Source organism: Ruditapes philippinarum, unplaced genomic scaffold (assembly GCF_026571515.1).
Source record: "Ruditapes philippinarum isolate M1 unplaced genomic scaffold, ASM2657151v2 ctg2258_1_1_1_1, whole genome shotgun sequence".
Lineage (NCBI taxonomy): Eukaryota > Metazoa > Mollusca > Bivalvia > Venerida > Veneridae > Ruditapes > Ruditapes philippinarum.
The window spans coordinates 169926-197276 of NW_026854154.1; the positions used below are offsets into that span (position 1 = coordinate 169926).

The 27351-nt window shown below is 33.9% G+C and overlaps 1 protein-coding gene across 1 annotated transcript; it reads right to left on the reverse strand.

Moving 5' to 3' along the window:
- Positions 1–149: 149 nt before the first annotated feature.
- On the reverse strand, positions 150–21487 carry LOC132739159 (methylosome protein WDR77-like). Its single transcript, XM_060726811.1, has 8 exons — positions 21327–21487; positions 13689–13874; positions 9734–9875; positions 9297–9346; positions 8666–8791; positions 5871–6054; positions 5539–5616; positions 150–4638 (listed from the first exon to the last, which is right to left on the reverse strand). Exons 1-8 carry the CDS (start codon positions 21382–21384, stop codon positions 4356–4358), a joined length of 1107 nt encoding a protein of 368 aa, XP_060582794.1. The 5' UTR covers positions 21385–21487; the 3' UTR covers positions 150–4355.
- Positions 21488–27351: the final 5864 nt, after the last annotated feature.

The window sequence follows — 27351 nt, forward strand, 5'->3', positions numbered from 1 at the left end:
AATAGACTCAATTATCACAGTGAAGTTTTACCTTGCCCGAGGATCAAACCACTGACCTCTGAATAACAAATATGATGCTCTATATATTTAGCTAAATGGGACAGTTAATCTAGAAATATTGGTTTGGAAAATTCACAACAAAGAAAATATCAACTTTCTATATTTAATTATATATCAATGACCTATGCATTACAAAGAGCACATTTTTGTAATATCACACAGTTATAGAAACTTGCTACTATCCTACTCGTATATTCCTGACTTCTAGAGTAACAAGTTTTATCTCAGAAATCATTCTAGTCTTATTATCACAGTGATTATGTTGTGTAGGTTTTGTAAAATCTGACAACTCAATGAACATCAACCAAGCTACCTCAGAGTTCTAATAACCCTGAAAATAATATTCTGAATACGGTAGTTGTTCCTATGAATCCACAAATTATCATTCAACTTGCAACATGAGCAAACTTCTATCAAAATTTCAAAACAAAAACAATACTGGTAAAAAATAATAAATCACCCGAGTAAAGGGTATAAAGTTATATATCTATATATATAGGGCTATCTATAATCAGTGAATTTTTTGTTTGGATGAAACAAAAGTACCTAAATTCAAAGAACAATGTTGATATCTTAAAATACCTGTCCATATACAAAATGTTTTGTTTAACATTCTAAAACACAGTTGAATATTTTTATAGGGAGTGTTTCATTCTGTTTTCATATATAATACAGTAGAACTTCTATGTGTCGAACTTTGATTAGTTGATTTTCTCCAATATACCTGTCATTATTCTAATTGCCGTAGTTATATTTCAAAGTCAACAGTACCAATAAGTTTGGTTGAGATCTTGTGAGACCAGGTAACGCGTGATAATCACACCGGATATATTTTACTATAAGCTGGTTTAGTTATCACAATTTCCTTTCATTATGCCTTTTGTAACTCAATAGTAAAACGATGGCTTAAATTCTTGTCAATTTACGAGTCAAAGTCCCGATGTGTCAAAGGTTTTATGCAAGTCCCTTCAACTTTGACGAACCTAAGTTCTACTGTATGTTAATTTAATAACACTTTGCACAATCAAGACAATGCACAAAAGAATAAGAAAACAATGTGACCATACAGGCTTTGTAAATTTTACTATTTGCCTGTAATAACTTTACACCCTTTCATAAATTCAAATGTGAAATAACTTTTAATCAAACTGCTGAAACTGTAGAAGGTCTTTCATCAAAATTACCATCATTTTACATATTTTAAATTTCACCCAATCATTAACATGTACTATTCAAACTTTCCCTAGACTTCACCGCTGATTAAACTAACAAAAAATAAAACTGTCAAAAAACAAATTTAAAGAATATACAAAGAACAATTATCATTGAACTAAATCAAAGGTAACAATTATTGTAATGCACAAAAATAAAGCTGGGTTTTAGAAGGTAATTGCAACAATGTAATAAAACAGATTTTCTTAGAAAGCCTTCAAAACAACATTCGAGTCATTAGAAAACATAAGAAAGCCTTCAAAACAACATTCGAGTCATTAGAAAACAGTCATTAGAAAACATCATTTATATGATAAAAATCTTTATATGAAAAGTACATGTATGTTAAACATTTGGCATCTATGATAACCAAAACTGATTTATGCTTATAAAAACATCTCGCATACAATCAGATAAACTTAATTGCAACTGTGAACAAATTTCCCTTGTTCCAAATGATTTGAAAATCTGCTGTCTAATGTAAGGTATTCAACTGTTAGAGTCAATCCTTTCCTAACAAAACACTGGTAAAAATTCAATGCCTTTCTGTTTTTGAAATACAAAAAGTAAGATTTGTCCAGAATAAACTAGAAATGTGTCCATAGGACACGGATGCCCCCATACGCCACTGTTCTGTCAATCTTATGACTCTAGGTCAAATATTTTTTGGACTACAATAATATTGTAGTAACATGTGCCACAAGTTGAAAACTAAAAATCAACAAAGGGCCATAATTCTGTTAAATTTGGTCGCAGCAAAAATTCCTTCCTTTACTACCATCTACACATTAAGGTTGTTAATCCCTGGAAGTTTAAGCAAAATCTGCCATCCGATTTAAGAGGAGTTGCGTTCACAAAATTTCTACATAGTATATAATAAAAAAATCAACAAAGGGCCATAATAACAAAGGGCCATAATTCTGTTAAATTTGGTTGCAGCAAAAATTCCTTCCTTTACTGCCATCTACACATTAAGGTTGTTCATCCCTGTAAGTTTAAGCAAAATCTGCCATCCGGTTTAAGAGGAGTTGCATTCACAAAATTTCTATATAGTATATAGTGAAAAAATCAACAAAGGGCCATAATTCTGTAATATTTGGTCGCAGCAAAAATTCCTTCCTTTACTACCATCTACACCTTAAGGTTGTTCATCCCTGTAAGTTTAAGCAAAATCTGCCATCTGGTTTAAGAGGAGTTGCGTTCACAAAATTTCTACATAGTATATAGTGAAAAAATCAACAAAGGGCCATAATTCTGTTAAATTTGGTCGCAGCAAAAATTCCTTCCTTTACTACCATCTACACATAAGGGTTGTTCATCCCTGTAAGTTTAAGCAAAATCTGCCATCCGGTTTAAGAGGAGTTGCGTTCACAAAATTTCTACATACAGTCCGACCCCGGTTATTCGACAACCCATTATTCGAATACCCGGCATTATCCGAAGTTGATCTACGGTCCCGTTTTCATCTCTATATAAACTAATATAAATACCAACGTATTATTCGAAATGCATTATCCGAATACCTCCTATTTTTCGAAGCAAAATTTCGGTCCCGATTATATCATTATATAAGAATTTCACACCTATTATTCGAAGCCAGACTAATTGGCACTGATTGACTCGCTGACCGTCCCGACTTGTGAAAAACTTTGCGGAAAAACTTCTAACAACGGTGCGTGTATTTAGTTAATCGTGATAATAACGATTTGCGTGTACATTTTCAACTTTAATTACCGAACATTAATTGTACGCTTTTAATTGGACGGTTAAAAGTGTTCAAAATAATTATTTTAATTAGTGAATGAAACTAAACAAATGAAAATAAACTGTGATATTAATTGGACGGTTAAATCTGTTCAAATTAAGATTTTAATTAAAGAATAGATTGAAAAATTAAACAAATAAAAACAAACAACTAGCGAACTGTGTCATGTTTTTTTTTTATAAATGTGAATTCCCAGTTTCTATTTCAAATCAGTGCAATATGTCTACGTTAGCACAAGATATTCTTGCTGAGCAATCTTGGATGTTTAATATTACCGAAATGTGTCTGTGAAAATTACATTTAGAAGTGAAAAATAATATGACTTTTCAAGTTGCTTGTTTATATTTTGACGAAGATAAAATATTAATATTACTTGTATAATGTTGAATACATTTGTAATGCATGTACATGTATATCTATGATTTAAATCCTGCGCCGTGCCCGATGTTGTTTTTTTTCTCTCATACGGAAGATGACAGCGATATTTTTAATGTTCATGCATGTTTATATTAACCTATACGCTATATGTGCTACAGAATCTGGAAATAAAATGCAAGTAGTTATGTTTAAGTTAACAATAAAAATATTTTAAACATTTATCATTGTTTATTTGTTTTTCTCGATTGATTACCGGTAACAGATGAGTTGTAAACATTTAATTCCGCTAGAATTTGCGATATGGTCAAGTGGTGTAGTTTTTGTCTATCACTATGTTCGGATTTGGATTATTCGAACCCATCGATTTTTCGAAGTAAATTTTCAGTCCCGGGAACTTCGAATAATCGAGGTTGGACTGTAGTATATAGTGAAAAAATCAACAAAGGGCCATAATTCTGTTAAATTTGGTTGCAGCGAAAATTCCTTCCTTTACTACCATCTACACATTAAGGTTGTTCATCCCTGTAAGTTTAAGCAAAATCTGCCATCCGGTTTAAGAGGAGTTGCGTTCACAAGATTTCGGGACATGCGGACGGACGGACTGACGGACTGACAAGTGCAACGCTATATGCTCCCACATTGTGGGGGCATAAAAATCAAAAAACAATCATTTCTACAATGATTTTTTATATGATATAACTCAAACTTCCAAAGAACTGAGATATTAAGTATTAATAAACACAATATTTCTGTTATTTTCTGTGATTACTGCATCCTGTTATAATATCTACATAGCTAACATCATCTGACCAGCCAGTGTAGTATAATGTCTGCAAATTGTTCCTTAATCATTATTTTGTTCAAACATGAGGACAAAATATCTTTTTTTCTTCATGTTAATGACATGGATTCATAACAGATCAATATAATACAAGTAATCTCAAGTTGGTGTATCTGTGGTGGTATTAACATCTCCACTTCCATCTCCATTCATTCTACACTTTGTCACTAATTTTTCAGTGTCATTTACATCAGCTGTAGTTACCTCCCCTTGTTCCCCATTCACTTCCATCTTAGTGGGCCCGGCTTCACTATTTGCTGGTATATTATCCCTGGAAATGGTATGGGAGCAAACTTGAGCATCCCATCCACATGTAATCAGAGTATTCTCCCCTGACCAGGACACTCCCTTAACAAAGTCAGTATGTGAGGTACATCTATATCTGGAAGGTCAAAATATACAATGATACATTATCTACGTCTTAATGAATTCATCAGTCATTTTTTATTGCCAATAAAAGACAAATCTTTAATGGCAATATATGATATATATTTTCTGGCAAGATAAGACGTATATTTACTGACAATACAAGACATATATTTACTGGCAATACAGGACATATATTTACTGACAATAGAATACATATATTTACTGAATAGAATACATTTATTTACTGACAATACACGACATATATTTTCTGGCAATATATGATATATATATTTACTGACAATACAAGACATATATTTACTGGCAATACAAGACATATATTTACTGACAATACAAGACATATATTTTCAGGCAATATAGGATATATATTTTCTGGCAAGATAAGATATATTATCTGACAATATAAGACATGTATTTACTGACAATATAAGACATATATTTTCTGGCAAGATGAGACATATATTTACTGACTATACAAGACATATCTACTGGCAAAATGAGAAACATCTTTATTGCTATTATGAGACATCAAATGTACAATATCATATCCCCTCACCGCTGTGGGTTCAAATCCCGGCAGGGACTCTGGATTCTTTCATGTGAGGAAGCTATCTAGCTAGCTTATGGAACGTGGTGGTTCTACTCAGGTGCCCGTTCGTGCCTGAAAAATGCACAAAGGGGCACCTGAGGTCTTCCTCCACCAGTAAAGCTGGAACGTCGCCAAATGACCTATACTGTGTCGGTGTGACGTGAAACTCAAATCAAACAAACAAACAAACAATATCACATAATATCATCATAAACATCAGTCAAGTCATTGCCTTATTTTAAAGTGAGTACCATGCGAGAACACAAGTATTGAGGATATAAGTAAATATTACTGTAGGTGACTTACATTTGTTGAGGTTTATCAGTGGAAACATCTACAACAATTGCTGTACAATCTTCTGACACACTTGCCAACATGTTCTTCCTATCATAACATACAATACAAATATTTATAAACAATGATCACAGAATGAAGTAATAATTGGCATATTTAAATTTATAATTTCAATGAAAACAAAACTCAAATTTATAAGATACTAAATCTGAAATACATAAATTTCATTTCAAAATCAGATGTAGAAGAGCTAAGACATAAAAAAATAAACACAAAAGTTGAAAATAAAAGTTCAACAATTTTCATTTTAAGCATTTAAATAATGATTATAATAAGGAACATACTGTGTTGGTGAGAACTGTATTCTGTTGATACCTCTATAATGTGGTTTAGCAGAGACTGATTCTGTTACAGCTGCACGTGTATCTCGTACCACAAGATGACCGCTATTACTTCCTACACCATATACATGTTCCTCCCCTGGTTGCCAGGCAACACAAGTTGGTATATTTGACAATGGAGATTTATCTGAAATAATTTTCAAAACATTGTATAAAAATTCCTCTGAAATCAATGGGACACTAAAATGTTTTAATGTAATATTCAAATTCAAACAAGAGCCATGTTAAAATAGCCTTCCCCCTCCGAATGCCTTTGCTCATTGGAAGAATGTATATGTAGTAGAGCAAAATAATTCAATTTTGAGAGGTCTTTTGGACTGAAGTGATTACAGATTTGAAACCTATGTGAATACTGATGGCTGAAAATAACAAAGGGCAATAACTGAAAAATTATGCAGGGTAGGTCATCATTCTTGCGCACTGCACTCCTCAATATGATCTATCCACCTATGAAGTTTCAAGTTGATACCTCAAACACTTTTTGAAATATGCTCCGGACAAATATGTCAGACGGAAGGAATTTTGGGAGACATAATATTTTTCTTTGTTTGCAATTTTGCTTAAAAAAAAGACTCCTTGTATAAGATTAGTTGTTACACCCCCTAGGTATAACTTTAAATGATATCATTCTACTCCTTGTTGTGTATGAAGTTGTAAATTTGTGTGTGACTATATTAGGAAAAAGTTTTTAATAAAAATATTACTTAATTTCTTTTCAAACTATAATTAACATGCACATTGCTAGAAAATAATCCAATTCTGGCAGCCAATGAATAAAACAATTTCCTGATTACCAACTTAAATAGTTAGCCCAGGTCTCCACAATACCTGTGATGAGAATCACATATGAATATACTGGTACCATTTCACACTGGTATCACTGAGTTTGAGTATATCCTTGATCCAGATAATCTGTACTGTACCAGTACTTATTGAAACACTCGTGCAATCTTAAGTTTACATAGTGAAAAAATATAGATTCATTAGCAAAAACACGCTTGCTGGATTTTATCTTAACATTTTAATTCAAGCAGCAAGTCAACTATTTAATATTTATATGTATATTAATTTAAGAAGAATCTACCAATATAAATTTGTATTTCTCTTTATTAACGTTCTAAGTAAATTGTATATCCCTAGGATATAAGTATTTATAAACAATAAAACATTACAATGGTTGTAAAGAACTAGTCAATAACAAGATATGACAGTATTTACTCATTCATGAAAAAATTGATTTTGGTGTTTACACTTTTCTCATCAAGAGCAATGTTTAGTATCCTAATTCAGTAACATCTGATTTAAACAAAATTACATGTTGTACAAGACACGGAGTGTAATTTTTTAACATGTAATAATATGATTAATACAGGATATTGAATAAGTGTAAGTTTAATACTGAATTTATTGAATGAGTTGAAATAAGTTATATTATTTGAGCCTCTGGCAAGCATATCAACGAGTTCAATAAATTCAGTAATGAATTTACACAAGTTTAATATTCTATTTATCACATACCAAAAATAAAGACTGTTTGAAGTGATTGAGAATCACCTCATTGATACGCCTATAGTATAATGCTAACATTCAGCATGTCTTAACACTTTGTTTATATACAGTGAAATTTGAGAAAACCGGACGCTGAGAAAATCGGAACTCTCTAAATACCGGACGAATAATTCAGTCCCAAATTTTCCCTTCTTTAAACTTTTGTATTAAACATTGACAATACCGGAATCTGTAAAAACCGAATATCGGACGGTTGAAAGGGGACTACAAAGTCCATTATATAGACAATTACCCTGACAATACCGGACGAGGAAGGTGTGAATAACCTTGTGTACTTATCAATTGGTTGTGTCTAATACGCTAATTGAGCAGTAACGGAACAATGATTATCTGCTTAGTTAATTATGTCTCTTTTTACAGTTTGATTCATTGTAAGGTATAGATGTTACCGTTTTATATAAATGCCAAAATACACGAGAAATTGATAAGTTAAAATCAGTATGAATGAAAAATAGAATATTATTATACTGCATTGCTTTTTGTATATTCATTTCCCAAAATGACAACGCAACCGAAACGACATTTATCAGCGCTAAGTTCTATTCCATGGCCTAAAAGAAATCGACGAGAGCTGTCTATAAGTGACAAATTTAAATTACTTAAAGACAGTGAAACTTTGCTGAGACCTACTTTAAAAATCTTTATTTGACAAATATGGTATAAGCAATATTTACAATTGGGGCATTATTATAAACAAACAAAGTAAACTATGTTCGTTAAATCATTATCCATTACCCAAATGTAAACATATGCGGGTGTAATCGGACTTTATCGTTATGAGGTAACTGCTGTTCGTTTAAATCAAAAATTTTATTGTATTTATATGCAATAATGGGATAAAAACAATTAAAACATATTGTTTAGTATTTTTATCATTTTTTTATTAAGCAATATACTTACTCATGATCATGAAAATGCAAATATACGTTCAGCATCCTTTGTAAGTTATTGCTCGGTTTATAGGATCCTAAATAGCTTAAGGGGACATTGAGAATACCGGACCGCTGAGAAAACCGGACAAAACCCTCGGTCCGAAAGCCGTCCGGTTTTCTCAACTTTCACTGTATAATGCAAATAACGTCATGGCAAAATATATGAACAGCCGTGCAAAACCATTTTTACTGAGTCGAAAAGTGGCAGGGGTATGTGACAATTTAAGATATGTATACCTAATCTGGTTGCTGGTTTTTGTTTTCTTAAATCCCATAAAAATATACTCCCATCTTGTGATGCAGTGAGACATAGGTCTGGTTGTGTTGGATGACTTCGTACACAATATATGGCATCAGTATGACCTAAAATATACACAATATACTGAATCAGAACTGAAAGAAGGTGAATCAAATGCATTATAAACAATGGTAAACATAATGGAAGGAGACTAGTTTGTAGACTTCACTCACTTCATGAATGTTTAACACCTTTATTTAAGTATGTGCTATCATTAGAGTTATTATGTGTATATGTATGTATGTTAATGTCTCCCACTTTGAACCACTGACACCTTATCAATACCAATTCAAATTCCACCAGGAACTATGGATTTTTTCATGTGAGAAAGCTATCCAAATGGAAAACAGGAAAGTTGCCATTTGGCTTTAACAGTGTCGATGTGACTTAAAAGCCAACAACAACAACTAATATAAAGAAATCAGTATATCACTGAAATGTTTTATTACTTTTGATGTGCCCCATGATGTATAATGTATAAATATGTACAAATTAAGATGCTTAACATATCTTAAAAAAACAAAAACAAAAAAAACTTTGAAACAATCATAGAGGTTAAAATGCCTTTACCTTTAAATCTTCTTACTGATGCAAAATTTTCGAGATCCCAAACTCTTATCCTGAAAGAAAAAACACCATTTTTACCGTATTAAATGACAGCTGTTATTTTCAAGGTAGTGCAATTTACCACAGAATTTTCAAAGTCAAATAATTATTTGACTATATATATATAATCAAGACAAATATAGGTGTAGAACAATTGAAAACAAATTGTAGTCAAAGATTAACGAATAATATATTCATATAGTTTATATGCCAATTTGTTCATCTCTTGTAATATTTACTTGAAAATAAGATGCAAGAATGCAAATATTTATAAAAAAAAACAACAAAAAAACACAAGAAGTTTAACCAATGTTTAGGCACGGATGAGTAGGATATCCCCACTGTTCTTGGGAATGTGAAGCAAAAAAATTAATGGTATACAATGTAGTTAATTAACTTACGAATGATCGTAACTAGCTGATATGACTTTCTTTTTGTCTTGACATACACAGACAGATGATACTATATTGTCATGTTCTGTTGCCGAGCTTTGTTGTATAAATGTGTGTAAATTGTCAGTCAACTCCCATAATGCAACACCACCTAAATACAAACATAACAGTTTTTTAAGTAAATTTAGACTAAATTTTATATTACGCATTTTTAACAAAATAATAAGCATGTCTATAACATTTATCCTGCTCAAGTTGAGTAATGCAGTTGAATGCTTTGAATTTTGAACATCCCATTAGCAGTTAAAGTGATTTCGATCTCAAATAAATGGACTAGACTATGTTAGAAGTATAGGGTCAGGCCAAGCCTAGCCATAATAAATACACTATGTTACTAGTATGATTCAGGCCTGGCCTGGCCATAATGACTAGACTATGTAACTAGTATAGGTTCAGGCCTGGACTAGACCATGTTACTAGTAAAGGGTCAGGCCAGACTTCCCTATGTTACTAGTATAGGGTCTGGCCTGACCTAATCAAAATGATCTATGTTTATTAGTATAGGGTCAGGCCTAGCCTAGCCATAATGACTAGACTATGTTACTTAGAGATAGAAAATTACACTCGTCCCCTTGTAATTGCGAGTAGAATTTAAAAGAACTCCATGCAGGACAATCTCGACTTTGGATTTAGAAGCCACTTGTCCTGTCCCCCAGGATACCTAGCCATAATGACTATAAAGGCATGGCCTAATACAGGTCTGGCCTAGCGATAATGACTAGACAGGCCTAACCTAGCAATAATGACTAGACAGGTCTGGCCTAGCCATAATGACTCCTAGCCTAGCAATAGTGACTATACAGACCTAGCCTAGCAATAATGACTATACAGACCTAACCTAGCCATAATGACTAGACAGGCCTAACCTAGCAATAATGACTACACAGGTCTGGTCTACCCATAATGACTATACATGTTTGGCCTAGCCATAATGACTATACAGGCCTGGCCTAGCCATAATGACTATACAGGTATGGCCTAACCATAATGACTAGACAGACCTAACCTAGCCATAATGACTATACAGGTCTGGCCTAGCCATAATGACTATACAGGTATGGCCTAACCATAATGACTAGACAGACCTAACCTAACCATAATGACTAGACAGACCTAACCTAGCCATAATGACTATACACGTATGGCCTAAGCCATAATGACTATACAGACCTAACCTAGCCATAATGACTATACAGGTCTGGCCTAGCCATAATGACTATACAGATCTGGCCTAGCCATAATGACTAGACAGGCCTAACCCTAACCTAGCAATAATGACTAGGCAGGTCTGGCCTAGCCATAATGACTATACAGTCTGGCCTAGCCATAATGACTATACAGATCTGACCTAGCCATAATGACTATACAGGTCTGGCCTAGCCATAATGACTATACAGTCTGGCCTAGCCATAATGACTATACAGGTCTGACCTAGCCATAATGACTATACAGATCTGACCTAGCCATAATGACTATACAGGTCTGACCTAGCCATAATGACTATACAGGTCTGGCCTAGCCATAATGACTATACAGTCTGGCCTAGCAATAATGACTATACAGGTCTGACCTAGCCATAATGACTATACAGGTCTGGCCTAGCCATAATGACTATACAGATCTGACCTAGCCATAATGACTATACAGGCCTGGCCTAGCCATAATGACTATAACAGATCTGGCCTAGCCATAATGACTATACAGACCTAGCCTAGCCATAATGACTATACAGATCTGACCTAGCCATAATGACTATACAGGCCTAGCCATAATGACTATACAGGCCTGGCCTAGCCATAATGACTATACAGTCTGGCCTAGCCATAATGACTATACAGATCTGACCTAGCCATAATGACTATACAGGCCTAGCCATAATGACTATACAGGCCTGGCCTAGCCATAATGACTATACAGATCTGGCCTAGCCATAATGACTATACAGACCTAGCCTAGCCATAATGACTATACAGATCTGACCTAGCCATAATGACTATACAGGCCTAGCCATAATGACTATACAGGCCTGGCCTAGCCATAATGACTATACAGTCTGGCCTAGCCATAATGACTATACAGTCTGGCCTAGCCATAATGACTAGACAGGCCTAACCCTAAACCTAGCAATAATGACTATACAGGCCTGGCCTAGCCATAATGACTTTACAGATCTGGCCTAGCCATAATGACTATATAGTCTGGCCTAGCCATAATGACTATACAGATCTGACCTAGCCATAATGACTATACAGTCTGGCCTAACCATAATGACTATACAGATCTGGCCTAGCCATAATGACTATACAGATCTGACCTAGCCATAATGACTATACAGATCTGACCTAGCCATAATGACTATACAGTCTGGCCTAACCATAATGACTATACAGATCTGGCCTAGCCATAATGACTAGACAGGCCTAACCCTAACCTAGCAATAATGACTATACAGGTCTTACCTAGCCATAATGACTATACAGGTCTGGCTTAGCCATAATGACTATACAGGCCTGGCCTAGCAATAATGACTAGACAATGTACCTAGTACAGGATCAGGCCTGGCCTAGTCATAATGCTAGATATAGGTTAACTTAACCCAGAATGTAATTATTTCTTTTCTTAATATTTTAACATCCTTAATTTGCATGCTTCAAATGCTTCACACTCAATACAGTTTATACATAATGTATTAAAGCATTTTCTATTCAACTTCATGAATTGCTCCAGGCCAAAAGGAATATATTTGTTTCTAGTCTCCAACTCCTTGAAAAATGAAGGTATGTACCATTTTCTTTTCATAAATATTGAAACATATTTCCTGTAATTATATATATATTGTAAATAAAAGATTTTTAAAACAGAAAAAGGCTAATAAATAAAGAATTTGCAGTTAAAAGGGTGAAAGGGTGGTAAATAGAAGGGAAACCAGAAACAGTACATTCTTTTTGGCCTAATAACTGAGTCACATTAACATAAAATGTCAGATAAATATCTTTTATCAAAACATTAATAAAGTAAGTGACTGTAAGATATATTATAAACAACAAACATTTCTCTTAAATCAGCCTAAGTTTAACAGTTAACACAAAGTTATAATATAGAGCCAGGTAAGTATGTACATCACAGCTCTCAACTGTTGGTAGATCAAATTGTTGACTTCAAACCACTTGCCCCTCACTGGTGTGTGTTTGAATCCTGACAGGGAGTGTGGATTCTTTTATGTGAGGAAGCTATCCAGCTAGCTTACAGAACGTCAGTGGTTCTACTCAGGTGCCTATTTGTGCCTGAAAGGGCACCTGAGGTCTTCCTCCACCAGAAAAGCTGGAAAGGCGACATATGACCTATACTGTGTTGGTGCAGCGTAAACCCCAACAACAATTGTATTTTGATACTGAAATCCCTTTAACTTTGAATGGACTGGTTCAGAAGCAAAGTTGGACAAGTCAGCAGGTTTAACTTTAATTTGTAGATATAACTGATAAAGACATGAAGTATGAATGTGTATCATAGTTAACACTAATATGGTTATGACCCTATATTACACTAAGAACCATACCTGTCATAATTCTTTAATAGCTTAGATAAACATAATACCAATGTATACAGTATCAAGGAGATGTAAAACATTCTTTAGTTAATCAGGACATTATTTACAACTGAAATGGTCATTAATTTTTGACATACATAACTTGCTACCTGGCAAATAATAATTACCTGTTTACAACATTTTAAATGTTACAATTAGCATAGAATTATTGATTTATGAGTTTCAGAGTGTAAACAATGGTACAATCATTTAATAACTCTAGACTAAACATTTCGGATTTTTTTTTAATTTTTCCATACATTACATAACTCTAAAATTAAAATGAAATTAAGGACATAATAAATCAAATTAATTTACCTGTATCCAATCCAACAAGTACTCTTGTATCATCTACCCAGCATGCATCATTAAGTCCTGCCTCAAGTTGCACCCCGGCAGTGCATTTTTCAACATCTGGAGCCAGTTGAGGATTTTGGTAATACCATAGAGAACCATACCAATACCTACCAGTCAGACTTGATGCTCCAAGTAATATACCTCCATCTGAAATAACAACCATGCTGGATTAAAAAGTTAACAAAAGCACCACATGCAACTGTTACAACTTGTCTGGTAAAGTGACATGTGTATTCTTTGCCCTGTCAAGTTTCAAAATGTAAGGAAATATCTGAGGATTGCATGAATTATTGATTACTTTTGCATGGTAAAATATAATTTTGTTTTGTTTGTTTGTTTCATTTTACGCCTTTTCCAACAGTATTTCAGTCATATAGGCGGGTAGTTTCCTAACCATCGTTCCTGGATAGTTACATCAGTACTAGACTACCTTCCTCCGCGCTAAACTACCAAAGCATCTCCCGGGGATCGAACCCACGCCAGAGAGGTAACTGGATTAGAAGTCATCGACTCTAACCCCTCGACCACGGAGGCGGAGGTAAAATATAAAGGGGAGTGATGCCCAAGTGGTTAAGGTGTCTACCTCTCATCCTAAGGATCATGGGTTCGAGCCCTAGTCAGGACATGATTATGTTTCTTCATATGACACAAGTACTGGTTGGTTCCAGGAACCAGACTCGAAAGTGATTAATATAAGTTGCAAGAACTTGTTTTGCAATCAAGTTTAAGGTGACAACGGAGTCAATTATCACTGAAAATACCTAAAATGAGATTTTTTGCTAAGTAGATTTATCAACCTTTTTGAACACATTCGTGATTTAATTTTGGAAGCAGTTTGTCCAAAAAATGTGTTTTTAAACGTTTTAAAACAGTACCTATACTATTTGTATCTGCCATTCGCGTAACCTGTCGATTATCGATAACGCTCCGCCCCCTGTTGAGGCATCAATGAGGGAAATCGGTAGTTCCATATATCTGTGAATTACAGGTCCATACTGGTCCATACTTCTCGTAATACATGTATCATACAACTACCGTACATCTTTTATGAACATCTCAACATTTAGCCTTTTTTATAAATTAAGAAATTGTCGGCCAATGTACGTAACATAATGTATGAAACATGAATTATTAAGCATGGCGGCAAATTGCACGACCACGGGGTTGATTAAAAATGTAGTTGCTAAAATATCCATAATGTGATTGTCCCGTTAATCTGATAGATATTACACTGAGTTGATACGTTTTGTACGGATTCAAGGGCTTACTTTACATTCAACCTCGTTTTCTACCAATGTCAAGTAAAACAACAACAAAAACAGACAACATTTTTTATGTGAACGCCTATATGACTTGTGGTAAGGTGTCCCTGACAAATTTCTAAACCATTTTGGATTGTCTAAGGATGATTATTTCTCTTTGAATAAAAAAAAAGATATTAAAATATATTATCAGTGAAAATAAATTGTTCGCCAGAAAATCGGACACAGTACTAATAAATCTGGGACAAAGTATGGAATTTTTTGTTTATCCCGGTAGAAATTGGATTTCTATGCCGTGCATAGATGATATTCATGATGGCCAGATCATAATGATCGAGTAATACCTTTTATTTCTATTAAAATATGTGAAGAATAATCAATTTGGTGGAAAAAATATATAATATCCCGTTCTTATTTGTACATCGATCTACCATGGACTTTAAAAAACTGTCGATGCTCAGTTTTTTGTTATTTTATTTTATATACGAATACAAAGGCAGAGTGACACTGATATAATACAATAATAATGCTGATGATAATAAAAATAAACTTCAAAAAGGAAACAATTAAATACCCCGCTAGCGGTGCGCAAATGCGTTCCATTTCCCCCCACTGAGTGCCTCAAATTTTATCTATAGTCACGTGACATGTGCGACAGATACTAGACGCACAGTAAATCATGTTAAGAATTGAAGAAATTTCGGCTATAAACTGATATTAATCAGCAGCTTTTTAATTGGTCAGATGTCACTGGGTCATAAAATGTTGTTAGAGTATGTTACCGCAACTTGTGACCCTCTCTGGTGCGATATTTGTGTATTATGCAATTATTTAGCGTGAAACGTAGGGGTCCGAGAGAGAACAGCCGATTCATTACACTTCGTTTGAAGCGGGTCGGACTAACTTTGAATCGGCATAACTTTTTTAATAATCAAGCAATTAACATGCAGTTTAAAGCACATGAAAGGAAATTCATTTACGGAGGGAACCTTGTCAGGGATTTTTGTTTGCTCAATCAGCGACTTAATTATCTTTAATTACGTAATATGTATGGTGAAAAGTCGCATAAAATGTTTGACGTTATATAATATTTTTTTGAGAAAAGATAGAAAAAATTTGAGACACGGTTCCCTAGATAATATAAGTATGGTTATTTTCCAAAAGTTTGATGACAAAAAAATAAAAAATGACTTTGATATGACGATTTAAAATTTTAGGATTTTTATTAAAAATCAATCATTTACAAAGGCATTTTTTTCAAATATGTTATTTTTTATGATGATCAACGACATTTAATGCACAAAGATTAAATAAATAACAATTATTACTAAAATAACTTGGTTTAAATGACATTTATGTGTGTACCACGGAAAGTGTCTGTTGTCACCTTAACTAAATTTGTGTAAACAAATTTTTTTTTAAACTTACTTTAAATAGAAGAATGATTGTTCTAGTTGATATGTCTGCAATTTATATTTTTATCACAGGTAAACTGTAAAAGTAACTATGCTTTAAACAGTTCAAAATTTCTCACTAAACTTTTTTAGTTTCATTTTTGTGTGTGTCACTGTGTGCGCTAATTTTCACAAATCAAATGGCCTGGCCCCATTCATCATGAACGGACACCCAATATAAAACTGGGAAAAAGATGCCCCCACATTCCACTATTCTGTCAGTCTATGGACCAGTAATATGACAGCAGAATGAATTAACAAATCTGTAAATCAAACCCTGTATAAAGTAGTGGGGGCATAAATCAGATGCACCAACAGTGCTGTACATTATTTACTTACATTTGAGGAAAATCAGGTGGGGTTTCTTTTACTTATATTATAGCCAATACTAGTTCACATTCATAATTGAAAATAATATATTATTTTCCCAATCTACAGGAAAAAATTCAAAATTGAAATTGAAAAAAAAAATCTAAAATCTCGGAAAATAAGGACTTCCTCACTGTTATAGTTTTTTTATGTTTGAAGATGCCATACTACACAATAATTATTTGCATACAAGTAATCACTGCAAAAAATGTCTCCAGCATTTTTTCCACTCATTTTTTTATAAAACATTGGTGAAATTCCCATTGAATTCCATGGATTTTGGTAATTTTCCTAAAATCATGGGAAAAAATCCTGAAACTACACATATTTACATAATCAAACACTTTCATTGTGTTATTATCATTTACTTTAATCGCTTAATGTTAAACTTATCATTATCATTATTATGCTCAAAATAATTCTATTCTTCTTCACAAGGTGCAAACATGTTTTTAAAGCTGAATATTTCAAGAAATAAAAAAAATTGTTATGAAGATTTTGAGAACAGTGAAAAGATTTTAAACTCAATCAATAATTTACATGATATTATATGCAATTAATGATGGATTTTGCAGTATCGATCACCAGATTTCTTCTGTGTTACTGAGCAGTAAGGGGTCCCGTTTTTTTATTGTTTTGTTTTTCTTTAATTCTACAAAAATGTGGATCTAATTTGAATCAATTGTAAAAATCTTGCCATTATTTTAAATGCTACTTTTTGTATCATATCTCTTACCATAATCTAATCAAAATATTGTTTTCAAGTTATGCCCCGGACAAGGAAAAGTAACAAAGGGCAATAACTCTGTAATTAGTCAAGATAGAGTTATGGTTCTTGTGCACTGCACTTCCTCTCAATGTGCTTGACCATTGCATCTGGTTATATTGAATTCAAACTATTAGTCTTCAAGTTATGGTCCAGACAAAAAAAAAGCAATGGAAAAGTAACAAAGGGCAATAACTCTGTAATTACTTTAGATATAGTTATGGTTCTTGTGCACTGCACTTCCCCTTATTGTGTTTGACAATTGTATGAAGTTGTTTTGAATTCCAACCAGTAGTTTTCAAGTTATGCCCCAGACAAGGAAAAGTAACAAAGGGCAATAACTCTGTAATTAGTCAAGAAAGAGTTATGGTTCTTGTGCACTGCACTTCCTCTCAATGTGCTTGACCATTGTATGTAGTTATATTGAATTCCAACCAATAGTCTTCAAGTTATGCTCCGGACAAGGAAAATGCAACGGACATCTGGACCGACAGACCGACCAACCAACCGACCACCGGGTGACTCCTATATACCCCCCAAACTTCGTTTTTGGGGGTATAAAAAGTATTTGTTTATCTAAACATAAGTAAAGTAAATAAAAACCTTCATAAAAAATAATACAATACAAAAATTGGCTATTTTTATCTGATCAGTCATACATTGTACATGTAGGTAGATTATGGTCCATTTACTCCAGGTACTGAGGTAGCTTCACTTTTTCATAAACCTTCAAACTTTTCATAATTACAGCAAATCTCTTTGATAACTTTAATGCATGATTTTATTGTACAGCAATGTGTAGATAGGGCCATTAATGCAATGAATGATGTACATACATATTTGATTTTTGAGGTCAGTGGGCCAGGGTAATCTTGAAATTCTTTGGATCTTAACAAGTCTTTGACAAGATTGCCAATCTGCTAATGGACAGAACAATTGTTGTGATATGACCTTGGAAGATTGCACAATATTTAACACCATGCTGTGTCTGCTTAGTGCTATCTAAACAATATTTTAATGCACTTGAAAAGACCACAGCTTCCAAATATATATTTGTCAGTCAACTTTATGGCAGAATCCCCGTTGCTACCGGAAATATTCTATAGCAGGGGCTAAGTAATTAATCTGTGTGTACCCTAAAACACATTAAAACTTTAACATGGTAAGCTTATAACCATAATATGAAATTAGGCAAAGCCTATAACGGGGAAGTCGTTAAAAATTCCTTTCATTCTTTCCGTTTTAAAATTGTCATTCGGTATTACATGCACAGCTTCCGTTTTCACTCGGAATACTCTACGTTAATTATTTATCCGAAAAGTTGAGATTTGTTCCGCTATCGGAATATCCGCCTTTTATCATTGAGTTACATTGTAAATGGCGGCGCCCAACTAGAACTGACACTGAAAATTTCATTGATAGGTATAGAATTCTACATATTTTTTAAATGTTTTTTATTTGATTTTCTTTTAAATATACACGTGTAGTCTATAGCCGGGCAAGCCAAAGCCCGGACCCGCTTCGCGGGCCCGGTCTTTGACTTCCCCGTATAAATGCTTGATTAATATTCATTAGTTGAACAAACATTATTCCACAATTCAATTTGATATGTTCTATAATTTGTTAATTGCCGTGCCCATGCAGTAACTACAAGATGTTAGGAAAACCCCTAGTCTGGTTGGTAGCTATTTATGTAAGGCCATCCTTAAAAAAAATTTTGTTTGCAGTAACCCGACCCAGAATTTTAAAAGTGGGTAGGTAGGTCGATTTTTTTTTTTTTTATTGAACTGTACTCCCAAATAAACATGGAATTTCAAAATGCTGGACAATATATGCTTTGATAATCTGGTAACAATTAATAAATTGATAACTGAATTCTAATTTAATAAGACCTACATTTTATTTCTTCTATTAACCTTTAAAGGAACGAAAACAAAGCACAAAATTGATTCAAAATTTTTTTTTTTTATCCAGACCATGAAAAAAAATTTTGAGTAGGGGCAAATTTTGTGAGTCGGTCGCGTTACTGCAACCAAACATTTTTTTAAGGATGGCCTAAACACTCTAAATAATAACACCCTAATATTATGCATAGAATGCCCTTATGAATGATCATTCTTTACAATATTACACTTGACATGTATGCTAGTTTTCATATCAAAATGTGATCTTCCTTCCGATTTATTAAAAAACTACATTTTTTCCAGAATTCCTCTATTAGCCGCCAAAATTTACTTGTCCATGGAAAGTAAACTGCAGAAATTATTTATCTGCAGAATTTTACTTGCCCGGACCTACAATTGTACGAACATTGAAAATTGATTTTGCCGGCCCTATTAGGTCAAAGTATTCCAATTAAAGGACAATCCAAACTTTTCGGCTTTAAAATAAGATGTTTTGAGTGAAAACAGAAGTGTTGCATGAAATACCAAATAGCACCTTTTAAAACGGAAAATGTAAAATAAAAAATGAACAACAGGGCTCGACATTAACGGTTGTCCGACTGCCCGGGACAACTAAAAGTTTGGTCCGGGCAAGTTATTTTGAAAAGCTTTTGTCCGACAGGGCAAGTGAAAATAAAGAGCATCATTGACAAATGCATGTACAAAATGAATAGAAATAACATCTTTTCATTTATAAACATCTTTAAAACAAAAATACACCATGAATTATTATCAATAATGTGAATATACTACGGTCATGTACATTTGTTGATATAGGAAACGGAAGCAAAAATATGAGCATGCGCCGCGGTAAGGTAATTCTCTGTTCTAAAAATAGACTATATCTAATTTTGTACAAGGTAATTCCCGGGTTATGCTGTTGTTTAAATTTTGATGTTTGCATGTAAAGATATCATTGAAAATATGTAGATAATCATATTGATCTTTAAATATAATTGTTAAATAAAGTTTTTGCATTAAAAATGATTTATTGTTTAATCTAATATAACAACATTATGAACTTAGTAAACGAAGACTCGTTTACGGCTGTTGACTTGATGATTGAACTGGGAATTTCCTTACCGCGGCGCATGCTCATATTTTTCCTTCCGTTTCCCATATCAACAAATGTACATGACCGTAGTATATTCACATTGAATAAACAGATGAACCGATGTTTTAGAAAAACTACTAAATACAAAAAATATTTATGAGCTTGTTTGTTTTTCTGATTTATACATTTTTACCATTTTTAGGTCAGGACAAGTAAGTCTTAGGTCAAGTAGTTTTAAAAACTACTTGCCCGACAGGACAACCTGATTCAAAAGTTAATGTCTAGGCCTGAACAATTATTTTAACCTACTTCCCGGTTGGCCTAATTTCATATTATTTTATAATTTTCACTGAAAAGCATGTAACAAAGCTTTATCATAAAATAAAATTTTATAACCTATACAGTAAGTATTACTGCACTAGGGTCTAGGCTTAGCGTTTTCATTCCCAACTTCACCAGTTAACAGGTTAATTGAGTTATTGACTTTCCCAACTTCACCAGTTAACAGGTTAATTGAGTTATTGACTGTCTGTGGTGATTGACGTTTAATTCATAACGCAAGCTTACAAATATATTATAACATTTCACTATTCTCCCACGTGTTTTTAAAATTGTTCCATTATTGTTTTTTAAACAGATAAAGTTACAAAAAAATTTAATTGATGTCAAACAAAAAGGAAATACGGGGTGGGTTCATTTTCGACGAAAACTTTCATGAAAGTAAGAACTTAAACAAATAAATATAGCAAACCTTTGTGACACTGTACAACCTCCAAATGTTTATCCATTACTGCAGGTGTCTGATCCATTACAAGTCAAGCGAATCAGGTTGAATAAGTAGCAAACACCATGTGCGAAAATAGAAAATTCGTAATCGGTCTTCCGTGCAATGATATCAGCATGATATTTACTTTATTACGGGTCAGATTTAACTCATGGCGTTTCCGTCCTTGCATAAAATGGTACATTAAAACACGGTGTCAAGGGTATACGCATCATTTTTCCGCGTACCGCCGATAATTTATCATCATGCGCGCAACACCGTATCATTCTTACGTAATCTTCTGAAAAGTGCAAGAGGTCAATTCAAAAATGGGGAAAATTCTTACTAATATTGATTTTATTTAGAGAGTTTGCATACACCACGGAAGTTTTGAATGATTCATCTATGTGTGCAAAACATTTTGCAACAATATTTGTCTATCATAGCCTGAAACTAATGAAAACAGTTTAATACATGTGAAAAATTTGTGTTCTTGATGCGAACATTTTTCATCCTTTTCCGAAAGTAAATCTGTCGGAAGAAGTATCATATGTCAAATGATCACAAAAAGCATTGACCCGAGCTGATAACATACCATTTTTATACAAATAATGCAAAATAATGTTGTAAAATCAAGAAAACTTTGATAATTGTGGTACCGCATCATGCAGAACCATGGCACCGCTTCTTTTTGCGCGGTAATACTGCATACATGTACTTAAAAATGTGTTTAACCGTTTTTTTTTTTGTTTTTGTTTTTTTTAGGGGTGGGGGGTATTGTTAATTTTTATTGTAGGATTGACAAGAATAGATAGATGTTGGTTATCGGAAAGGGTAAGCTTGGCAGTGTATTACCTGGGCCTGGATAAAATCTGGACCTCTATAGGTTTTTTTTAAAGAAAATTTCTTGTTAAAATTCTATGCTTTCGTAGCAGTTGCATTTTATGTCTTTTGTGAAGTTGAACTTTTCTTTGGACTAGGGAATTGCATAATATTTGCTGATATCAGTAATTGAAATTTTACTCTCAAATTTGTTAATACAACACACAAGCAAGTCAAAGCTCATATTTCTAAAATGGTATTTCTTTTTTACATTTGAATTTTAGTTACTTTAACTAAATGACTGGGCACTTAACTTACGCATGTAACTGAATTTAAGAATTATAAGGTGGCAACTATGTATGGTGGCTGATTTGGTACATTGCGCGTTTCGTTGTCGATAGCGACGATGCAACCTATATCGTTATCGCATTTTCGCTGGCGACAATACGACAAAGCACCAAACGGCACGTTGACGCGCTGTCATCTTGTTGTCCTGTCTCTAGCGCGGCACCAGAAACGGCGCGTTGTTGTGTGGCGTGTTGTCGCGATGTCACATTGTGCTTATAAGCTTATAAGCCAGCGACAGGGCGACATCGCGCCGCGGGACAACGTAAAGTTTATCGTGCCACACTAGAGACAGGACCACAAGATGACAGCGCGCCGTTTGGCGCTTTGTGATGTTGTCGCTAGCGACAGGACAACAAGACGAAAGTAGGACAACGCGCCGTTTGGCGCTTTGTCGTGTTGTCACTAGCGCCAACTAGACGCGCAAAATCGTACCAAATCAGTCACCATAATGTGCTTGAATTATCCTCCCTATATTATTATACGACTATTATCCCCCCACCAGGAGAGCTATTCAAAAAGTGTATTTTTAAGTCTGTAAGATATGATGGCTGATTTGGTATATTACGCGTTGCGTTGTCGATAGCACCCTTTCATCTTGTTGCTACCGACAACACGACAAAGCCCCAAATGGTGCGTTGTCGCGCTCTTGTCTTGTCGCCCTGTCTCTAGCGAAGCGCTAGCCAAACGGCGCGTTGTCCTGTCGCTAACGATGTACGCCAAACGGCGCGTTGTCATGAGAGTGTCATGCGGCGTGTTGTCGCGATGTCACCCTATCCCTTGGCTTATATTAGCAAATCCTTCGATTTGAACCGTGCGACAATGTGACATCGCGACAACAAGCTACACAAGAACGCGCCCTTTGGTATGCCGTGCTAGATACTGGACAACAAGACGACAGCGCGACAACGCACCGTTAGGTGCTTTGTCGTTTTGTCGCTAGCGACAAGACGAAAAGGTGATATTGATATAGGTTGCGTCGTTGCTATCGACATATGACATATATGACATCGCAACAACACGTCGCATGACAACGAGCCTTTTGGCGTACTTTGTTAGTGACAGGACAAGACGAAAATCCGACGCGACGCACAAAAGTGTTCCAAATCAGCCATAATAGTAAGAAGACACTTTTAAATAACCTTTACTTTCCACATGGATTTAGTGCAGTTGTAATATGCGGTGTCCTTCTTTGGACAATTTAAGGACTGTTTTTTTTGACATGCTCGAATTTTTCTTAAAGTTTTGTCCGTCTTTCTGTATTTTTATAGATAAAGTAACAAGATTTTACATTCTCATAAAATACTTTTCGCGCCATTCAACGTTAAATTTGTCGAATAGTTGAACTTAAACAAGAGATTTAGTCAATCTTTACATGCGATACCGGTATTTAACTGCATCAAAAAGAACACTATAAAAACCGATGGAAAGTATTGCGCATCTCATTAGAATATCCAGTTTATCGAGAAATTGGATGGCCATTTCCAGGACCAAAATAACTGTTGATTTTAGCATTGACGAAACTAACAGTTGTTCGTTGGAAGATGGTTCAACACTTAGTTTTTTAATATCGTCTGACATTCTATAAATAAAACAACATTAACGTGACATTTACTGTACCCATCGACCCACACACCTAAAAATCAACTGCCATAAACGGCTGAACATTGCGTTAAGGTAAGCATGTGAATAAGGCAACTTCTAAATTTGGGGTCCAAAACGTAATCCATATAACATTGACGCAAAACCAGTTAGAGACGATTTCAATGTTGACTGACATAATCGATTTTAGTAAATTTGACATTCTGTTAATTGATGACAATTTAAGATTCTTGCTCAAGGAAACATGGCGCCTCAACAAGCGATGCTAAAATTCCAAGTCCGCCCTTTCAGTCTAGAAGTCTCGGCTTCGATTCCTTACTCTTCCAATGTATTTACTCAAATTCTTTAGTTATAACAATATTTTATTTATGAACATTTCATTTACATGATAATTGACAAATATTAAATTGCACGGATTGAATAGGAAGCTTGATTTTTTTTTAGAAACTCTCTCCGTAAGCACTATCTCAATGAGTATGTATTTGTTTGTTTGTTTCATTTTACGCCTTTTCCCAACAGTATTTCAGTCATATAGGCGGGTAGTTTCCTAACCATCGTTCCTGGAGAGTTACACCAGTACTAGACTACCTTCCTCCGCGCTAAACTACCAAAGCATCGAACCCACGCCAGAGAGGTAACTGGATTAGAAGTCATCGACTCTAACCACTCGACCACTGAGGCGGTATAAAAGAGTATAATGTTTAAAATGGTAACAATTATATAAGCATATTCGTGTTAAATATGCATAACATTTTCGGCAATTTGCATCCAGGTTGTCCTAATCGAACCGATCTTAATTATAAAGTAAAGACTCAGATTCTTTCGCATGTGACCGTGGTCCCATGTGTTTACACCGGACACACAAAGAACCAATTTTGCTTCTAGAACAGACTAGTATTTATGCATTTCCCTCCGATTTGTAATTAATTTATATACATCTACATGCTTCGCCCAGATGGGCAACAATATATAAATACAAATAAAATTAGTCACCATTAGGTTAATCATCATGATGCGGTGCAAGTCTAGCGCTAATGTATACGGTGCCACAATTTTCGGTGCGGACCCATGATACGGTACCAAGAACTCGGTCAGTTGTCACGCTTTTATGACTTTTTTAAGAAATTAAACAGCTTAAATTTGTGTGCAATATTTTTTGTATACAATTCTTTGATGCTTACAGTTATATCAAATAAATATTTTGATTGACAACATAATTTTCTCCTTTTAAAAGTTTTCCAAATGATCATTTTTCCCAAGCCAGCTCTAGCTGTTTTCATTAAAACACAGAAATCGTACAAGTCTTTGATAAAAACTAGGTAAAGACATAAGCTTCAATGATCATAATATTCCGTAGACACACTTTTATGAATACACATACTTCAAAAGTGTGATTTTCAGGTCGTTTTTCATCATGCATGTTATGTTTCTGTGTTAGTTTTGTCTAAAATGATACGGTGCTGCACGCAGGATGATAAATTATCGACGGTACGCGGAATAATGATGCGTATACCCTTGACACCGTGTAAAATGAGCCTCAGAAATTATGCTTTGTAAGAATACTTTGCAAGTTTTATTCTTATTTGTCATTTTTCTCATATTTGTTAATGATGATGATAAATTTGTTAATAAATTTGTAAATTTGTCCCCCCCCCCCAAAAAAAAAAGAAAATAATAAAAATAAATAAATAAATGAAAAGATCATTATTATTATTCATTCCACGTATTTATAGTATGTAATATAAATCCGTGTTCATTCTCAGAAAAAAGATGACATAGAAATTTTCATAACTCTTTTTTGGTATATTTTTATAAATGTAGATCTACTGGCTATTATATATGCATTGCTTCTGTTAATTGTTTATATTCAACAGAGACATAGAAAACATGAACAGAGACGTTAAAACGCGTATTTATATTTCTATTTATAGATCTCTTATATAAAAATATGTTTTAAAATGAAGAAAAAAAGAATTGGATTGAAAAATTAATTGAAAAGTTCAATTTGACGCTTATGCGATATAATAAATGGTAATGAAAATCTTAATCTGAATATAAATGTTAAATGTTTAGGTTTATTACCGTTGTTTTAGAAAACGTCTATAGATACACGGATACATCTTTGATATGATCTAGCTGTTTTGGATCATGGCCTATTCACGGGAGAGGAAGTGTTACGAGGGATGGAGTTCTTATGATAACTTGTCAAGGAATTTTTGTGATAACTGTCACGGAGTTCGTCGGAAAACTATTGTATATACTGCAAAAATACTCGTCAAAAATGGCAAGCTAAATTAGCACCTAAAACTCACTTTTTAAAGATATAAAAATTCATTTTGACGAGTGTTTTTGCAGTATAGTTTTCCGACGAATTCCGTGACAGTTATCACAATTAAGAACTCCTTGACAAGTTATCATAAAAACTCCATACCTCGTGTAACACGTACTTCGTCTATCCCTGTGCTATTTATCGTATAGGGTCCAGCTAGATATTTCGGCTGTACGTGCTTAAACTTGAAATAACCAAACTGCTCCTCTTTTTATAAGGGGTTTTGGGGGTACTCTTCCGAAAAAAAATCTGCATGGTTTATGATGTTTTCTTGTACATTGTAGCAGCACATTTAAAAATCTAAGCGTTTACTTTTTTCAAGAAATTCCCTAGCTACTTCTCTAAACCTGTGCTTTTGAATTGTTCTGAAAAAAATGCCTATTTTTAAAGAATTAAGTCGCTTTATTCAAGGTGAAATATTGTATGACTATCAGGCCTAATTTTTGGAATTGCATGTCATTATGATTGTGATCAACAATAAAAGGAAAAACATAATTCGGACGTAAAAACAAAATTATTATATATATGTATGTTACTTTTGTATAAGTTATCTGCCCTTGAAATGATATCAAATGAGTAAAAATATTTTGATTCACGGGCAAATTACTCAGAAGTGAGATCGGTAACGCGCAACTTTTTTCACTCAGAATGGTTCCAACAACAATCCAAGTTAAAAGAAATTCTGTTGAACAGTTTTAATTTTGCATTTATGTATAGATGTTTATGAAAAATCCCGAAAATGTCCCTAAGAAAATGTGAGCTAGTGTTTTAATTAAATTGTAGTGGATTTCTCTAAAGAAAATAAAAACTGAAGCAATGTACACAATTAAAATTCACGTTTATATATTTTGAAATTCGTCTAAAATATAATTTATAAATAAATGTAATATCAGGTTTAATAACATTACATTAATT

Bases quoted from the DNA above. Each gene is read 5' to 3' on its own strand.
- LOC132739159 (XM_060726811.1), bottom strand. From the start codon at position 21,384: ATGGATCAGACACCTGCAGTAATGGATAAACATTTGGAGGTTGTACAG. The intron at 13,875-21,326 runs GTTTGCTATATT...TTGTTATTTCAG, and splicing joins GGTTGTACAGTGTCACAAAG to ATGGAGGTATATTACTTGGA. The intron at 9,876-13,688 runs GTAAATTAATTT...GTTTGTATTTAG, and splicing joins ACTTGTTGGATTGGATACAG to GTGGTGTTGCATTATGGGAG.